The sequence below is a fragment of the Hippocampus comes genome, unplaced genomic scaffold, assembly GCF_001891065.2.
Source record: "Hippocampus comes isolate QL1 unplaced genomic scaffold, H_comes_QL1_v1.1 scaffold352, whole genome shotgun sequence".
In the NCBI taxonomy this organism is placed as follows: Eukaryota; Metazoa; Chordata; class Actinopteri; order Syngnathiformes; family Syngnathidae; genus Hippocampus; species Hippocampus comes.
Genome location: NW_017804847.1, coordinates 102,241 through 109,115, shown reverse-complemented (window position 1 = coordinate 109,115; position 6,875 = coordinate 102,241). Strand labels below are relative to the sequence as shown.

Below are 6,875 nucleotides of genomic sequence, written 5' to 3'. Positions count from 1 at the left end.
GAAATCCTCAGGCCTGCTCCTGAATTATTTAAATTTTTGCAGCATTTGTTTATAATTGTATGTATATGTTGTTTGTGTTATTATTATATGCAATTGAATAAGTAGAGCATTTCGGAATTCGAAATTTGGGACTCTCTCAATGCATAATGGGACTCATACTTTTCTGATCAGTGAGTCCCTGGGACTCGCTGCAGGTAAACTGTAAAATGATCACTGAGAGATTACCGCTTTTTCTGCAGTCAGTGATTGACGTCTATGCAAAGTCATTTCTCAACTTGTGTTCCGTGCCATGTCATGCCTGTTGAGTGTTGATTTACTTCATATTAAGAAACTACTGCACTAAAACATTAATTCATAAATGTATATCATATGATTTTATTTCTTTTTCTCAGTATAAATAACACGTATCCTGACTGTTCTACTCTTTGAATAAAATCACTTCATTCAAGCGTTAGGGAGTGCAAAGGGTTATGATGGAGGGGTGTTGCAAATCATGAGGACCTGCCAAGTGGTATGATAGCATTGTTTTATACATGTCCTCGGCTAGGCCTCAATTTCAAAATCAGTCCTTGGTCCTTGGCCTTGGCCTTGGAGGCAAGTCCTTGGTCCTTGGCCTTGGCCTTGGAAGCAAGTCCTTAGTCCTTGGCCTTGGCCTCGGAAAATTTTTCAAGTCCTTGGCCTTGGCCTTGCCTCGGAAAATTTTCCAAGTCCTTGGCCTTGGCCTTGGCCTCGGATTCCCGGTCCTTGGACACATCCCTGCTTTCTACCAACTCCAGTCCCAAATATAGACATCTTCAAACACAAAGATACCATATTTATTTGACTTCAAAATCCTTGAAGACCCTTTATTATAATGTCCTCAAAAGGTGACACAAATTCCCCATAGACATACAGTACTAATGATTTGCACGTCTTAGGCCAACAGAAAGCCATTTAATGGAAGATTTCTTTCTTTATGGAAGAAGTGTTCGGCAGATTCGGGGCTCGTAATGTTTACAAGTAACGTTTATAAGCATCCACTTTGAATCCCGTTTTTATCGCGAAGCGTTTGTTTGTCGTTACTTCCTAAAACCAATGTCTTACTTGTTGTGATTGGTCACTATATCGGCCAATGCAAATCACAACCAATCCGTGTTCGCCTTCCGAAACCCCTTTCTCGCGAATGCCAAATGTTATCGAGACTCGCGACGAAGCTAAAGTGCGTCAGATAGATGCGGATCTGAGAAACACGTTTAGATGGGACTGGTTGGATAGAAAGCTGACGGTGTCCCCAGTAGGAAACAGTAAAGAGGAACCATTGTGCTTGTGTCGGATTTCGTGAAAAAGCTCGATGTCGCCGGTAAAGCTCTGTGTACAGTGTGTGACGATGTCATTCTATACGGATCGAGAGGATGGAAAGCTTTACAGAGTCACGCAACCTCGGTGAAACACCGAAAACAGACATTCCTACTGAAAAGTAACTACTCGATCTCAAGCGCTTTTCGACAGCCTGGAGCATGTGTAAAAACAAGAGGAGTTGGCTAAAAAGAGAGTGGAAAAAGACGGAGAGGACCAATAAGCTTTTAGCGCTTGCTAAAAAGCTTAAAATGAAGAGAAAAGAAAGTATTCTACCTCATGAAACTGTATATTGTTGTATATACTGTAAATAGACTTTATATAATAAAATACATTCATACCCCATAGTAAACAGTGTGGGACTTCACTATCACTGTATGAGGTAAGAATCAACAGCGTTTTATCACATTTACACAACACTTTATGAATACAAGTAATGAACAAATCTTAAATATGGCAGGGAATGTGTTTCCTGTTTTAGTTTTGATTTTGAGCAGCAAATTTGAAGTTACATATTGGTGCTCACCAAATGCATAAGCAAAATTGCGCAAATTTTCACATGAAAGAATAGTGAAAAATCTTGGGATTTTTTTCTGTTAAAGTTTCAAATAGTGTGTAAATTGAATACACTTCATCTTCAGCATGTTAAGTGCCACTTTTGTTAGTGACCCCGCCCCCGTCCAGGCCACACCCCCGTCCCGGCCACGCCTCTTCCGCTTTTTTTCATCACTAGCCACTCTCATCCCTGAAACAGTGAGCAATCTGATCGAAACCAAATTAGCATGGTGCCTTTAATAACAAATGGCATGCTCTAAGCTCTGTAAAAGGATGTCACGGTCATGTACTTAAGATGCATTAAGTACCAAGATGCAGATTGAGCATTTATCAAAAGCAGTGGGGAGGCCGTTAGTTTCACTAGCGTCATTTCGGTTCTAAATCCAGACTGATACTCTTCAATGTACAATTGTTTGCCATCTGCTTTGGCAAGAATCTTGGACAGGAACGGAAGATTAGATATTGGTCTGAGTTGGCTAAAATGACTGAGTGATAGATTTTATTTTATTTTTTTTAAGAAGAAGTTTGATATCATTTTAAATGACTGTGTTACATTGCGTGCCAATAAGGATCTATTGATCATTTTAAGCACACTGTGAAGCATCTTTAAGTAGACCAGTAGAGATGAAGTCAAGCAGGCAAATTGAAGACAAACTCAGAAATTTATCAGACAGAACTGTTAAACTGAACCAAACTGTATTTAACTTTTTTTTTCAGTGCAGACTTGACAGCGCCTGAAAGACAATTTCATGTGTTGGATGTTGATCTTTCTTCACAGTGGTGCAAAAAATATTGGAAACCAATCTCAGAATGATATGTTGCAACTACATAAACAACACTTAGAATTAAAACATACCCACTGTTTGCGTCAATCATAAACAGACCACCTTGTTTAAAAAAAACAAAAAAAACAACAAAAAAAAAACAATAGCATAAGTGCTCATAGCATATCGTTGGCCACATATTATCATTGACTAAGTCCATACATCCATCCATTTTCTAATCCGCTGATTCTCATGAGGGTCGTAGGCATGCTGCAGCTTTTCCCAGCTATCTTCAGGCAGAAGTCGGGGTACACCCTGAACTAGTTGCCAGCCAATCACAGGGTACCCATAGACAAACAAGCATTTGCAATCATAATCACACCAAGAGACAATTTGGAACACAGATGTCAAACTCAAGATACGGGGGCCAGATCTGGCCCGCCACATCATTTTATGTGGCCTGTGAAAGCAGATCAAACATGTCAACTTCCATGGTGCTATCTAAAATGTCTACCAAAAATTTTAATTCTCATATGTAATAAATAAAAGAGACATTCTAAGCATTTTCATGTTACCAAAACCCTTATGAGAGTAATTTAAACAAGAGTTGAATCAACAGTTATTCTTGACTTCTTTATTTGGTTTCAGTCATAACAGCCCTCCAAGGGAAACGGTAACTAAAATGTGGCCCGCGACAGAAATGAGTTTGACACCCCTGATTTAGAGTGTTCCATTACTATGCATGTCTTGGAATGTAGGAGGAGATCGGAGTATCCGGAGAAAACCCATGCAGGCCCGGCCAGGGAGAACATGCAAAGTCCACAGAGGAATCCAACCGAATGCAACTCTTCACCTTTGCACTGTGAGGCGGTTGTGCCAACTGGTCAACTACCGTGCTGCCATTGCCTAAGTCAATTTTTAATATTATTGGAAGATAAGAAAAATAAATTAGAACTCACATTAACAAAACCTTAAACTACATGAGTGAACAAGTAAACGAGAGGAAAACAACACCAATGTCTGTTCTAAAAAAAATTATTTTTTCTTCTTTTCGAAAAATAGTGAAAAATGACAGCCAGTTATGCTTTGTGCAGGCCCACAACAATATGCTACTTTTGTGTTTTTGCGCTGGTCTTACTGGTATACCTGCAAGAACAGCACAAAAACACAGCAAAAACCTTTTTTAAATAGGGTAGCTCTGACAAACAGAAGTATTACTTCCTAAAACTATTTCCCAAGAGAAGTTAGACCCATGCAAAGTACATGACTCATGACACTCACATGCAAATTACATTAAATGTGGCTAGTCATTTCGGAATCATCTGGCATGACTTGTCAACAGCAGTTAAAACATGTGACTGTTTGTACGTCTCATTAAATAATTTGATTTTTACACGTTTACTTGAAATTATTTTGAGACCCGTAAATGTTTCACGGATTACAGACCCCCACCCCTCCAAAAAAAGGAAAAAAAAAACCCGACAATGATTATACAATTGTCAAGTCAAGACCGGACAAAAACAATTAACATCGACTTTATTGGCTACAGCTTTTACGCTTTGGAAATTTATGGGCACGTTATCTGCCAGAGGACTTGGACTACATGTTGGTTGTCACGGGAGAATCGCTTTGCCACGTTTCACTAAATGACGTAAGCGGGTCAGTGACAGTTTTCTGATGCAGTAACGACTTCCCGGTTACAGAGAGAACGGACGCCGGGTTTTCAACGCATAAGCATTTTTGATTAGGTTTGCGGATAATGCTACCATCAGCTGACTTTTTATAAAACAAAAAGGTCAGCAGGCTACGCACAGTTTGTTATTTTATATCGTGTATCTAGCTGAGTTGGCTATTATTAACTACTTCCTGGTTGGAATCGCAGCCATTTTGGATTTTGTACTGAGAAACAACTAGCCGGCCGTCTAAGCTAGCCATCGCTGCCGTTTCCACATCATCATATCAAACCTCCCCACGAGACGGCAACACAGTTTTCAACAAGTCCACAATGAATCCCGAATAGTAAGTACTATTATTAAGAATGTCGTGTCACGTTCGAGTGTGTTGGTTGGTATTACAATCGACAAGTTAGTAAGCATTGTCTGTGAAGCGAAGCTACATTAGCAGCTTACATCAGCTGACTGTCCAGCGGAACCTACCACCGAAGTCTGACGAACACACTGTTTATTGTTATTTATGTTCAGCGACGGCTTTATTTTTTCAAAGAAACCCTTTAACTACTTTGACATAGATGGTCGTGGGAGGTTGGAGGGGACCTAAACATGCATTGGTCAACATCTTGACAGCTTTGCCTTTACCCTCCAGACTGACGTTTACATATTAATTTACTAACTGCTGTTTTTAGCTCCTGGGAGAAAGCCACAACATCTGGAGGCTTTGATGTAAACCTGAGCCCGACTACATGGAGCTAAGAATCGTTCTTGTTAGACGAGAGTAAATCATGAAAACCAAATGTTTATTATTCACGTCGTCACCTGTTATGTGAACGCTTAAGGAACCGGTGGCACTGGTTCGTTGAATTTTACGCTGATATGAAATTCGCACCTCGACCAGGCTCCCTTCTTAAACTTAAAACAGTCACTACAGCGAGACAATTGAGGGCATTATGCCTGTCGTTGGATCGAGCAAAAATATGAATGTCATTACATCGTCAAATGAAGGTTATAAGTTCAATGAGTGGCTTACATTTGATCTTTGTTCATGTATTTCAATAATATAGTGTGAGGAGAGTCGAAGCAGCAGCCTCTTAACACTGTTCCTGGTCATGAGAAGATCACATGCCAGGGACATGCCTACAATTACGCCACAGCAGAATTGAGCAATTACCTTACTGCTACTTCAGCTTTTGTTGTCTAGGGCTTGTCATCAATGTAATATTATGCTGTTTTTTTTGTTTTTGTTTTTATTTTCAAATAATGCACATTGGCACACAGTTGACAACTTGTTTGACAGTTCATTATCATTCATTATCTTTTTAAAACTATTTTTTTTAAATACTTTATCCACACGCACATATACTTAACCAGAATATTAAAGAGGGTGTCACCTTCTGTGTAAATATATTTTCTTGAAGTGTGCCAATGCTGTCATGCATATAAGCTGTTATGAATTGTAATTCTCAGTCAAACTTCCTGTCGCTTCCTTAGCTATTGTATTTGGTTTTTTTTTAATGACTCGGGAAGAATATAATTCATCAACAAATAAATGACAAATACTTACATTTTTTGGCCTTTATTCACCAACACATATTCTATCTTTCTTTTACAGTGACTATTTATTCAAACTGCTCCTAATTGGTGACTCTGGTGTTGGAAAATCCTGTCTCCTGCTCCGATTTGCGGTAAGTTTCTTTAGAAAAATCTGGATCGTTTTTTTAAAAATTCGTCTTTCAACCATAGTTGAGGTATTATCACACATTCCTCAATTAGTGCATCAGCCATGTCTAATTGGAAGAAAATGCAGTGAGGGTTTCTAGAACTATAATGCTCTCATGGGCAAACATGCTACGGTGTATCTGCAACTGATTCTGTCAGTAACTACATATGCATGCAAGAATTTTGTTACTGACATAATTTGTTCTCGTTTCACACTTCTCTCTTAAGTCTGGATAAAACAAAATCTGATTGGTTGCTTAGGACTGTATTCGAAAAGTCATGTTTGTATTCATGATGTTTAATTGCACATTTTTACTTGACAAAGTTCTTTAAACTGATATGCTATTGCAGTGTTTCTCCACCTTTCTTTACCCATGGCACACTTTTCACATCGATAAAAATCTCACGGGACAAACGATTAATAAAAAATTGGATACATGGGTCAATTACGTAACTTCTGTCAAAGCTTTAGGTCGTTCTACCTGGTATTATACATGGTTGGTATATAGATGAATTAACAAAGAATTATTTGGAGAAAATAAATAACTTTTCATCCAAATAATTGACTCTGGATAATTTCATGCGACACTTCTGATGATCGTTCACGACACACTCATATGCCATAGCACATTGACTGGTTGGGTGTCACTATGCTATTGCACGTCTTGTGAGCATCAATTTACTTTGACTAACAAGATAGAGACAATATTTCATTTCAATAGTAATAAAAATCATAATTCAGAAAACGCTAGTTTTGATCTAAGGAAAAAAAAGTTTTATTTGGCAAGATGCGTATTTGCTCAGTCACAATGTAACAGTTTGAAACTGA

At 38.6% G+C, this 6,875-nt stretch overlaps 1 protein-coding gene across 1 annotated transcript in view; it reads left to right on the top strand.

Annotated features, from left to right (window-relative positions):
- The first annotated feature begins 4,333 nt into the window (after nt 1–4,333).
- Nucleotides 4,334–6,875, top strand: part of LOC109520080 (ras-related protein ORAB-1-like) — a 10,549-nt gene continuing 8,007 nt past the window's right edge. Inside the window, exons 1-2 of the mRNA XM_019877035.1 lie at nt 4,334–4,673; nt 5,940–6,012. Of these exons, the coding sequence (XP_019732594.1) occupies nt 4,660–4,673; nt 5,940–6,012 (87 nt within the window). The 5' untranslated portion in view covers nt 4,334–4,659. The remainder of the gene's footprint in view (nt 4,674–5,939; nt 6,013–6,875) is intronic.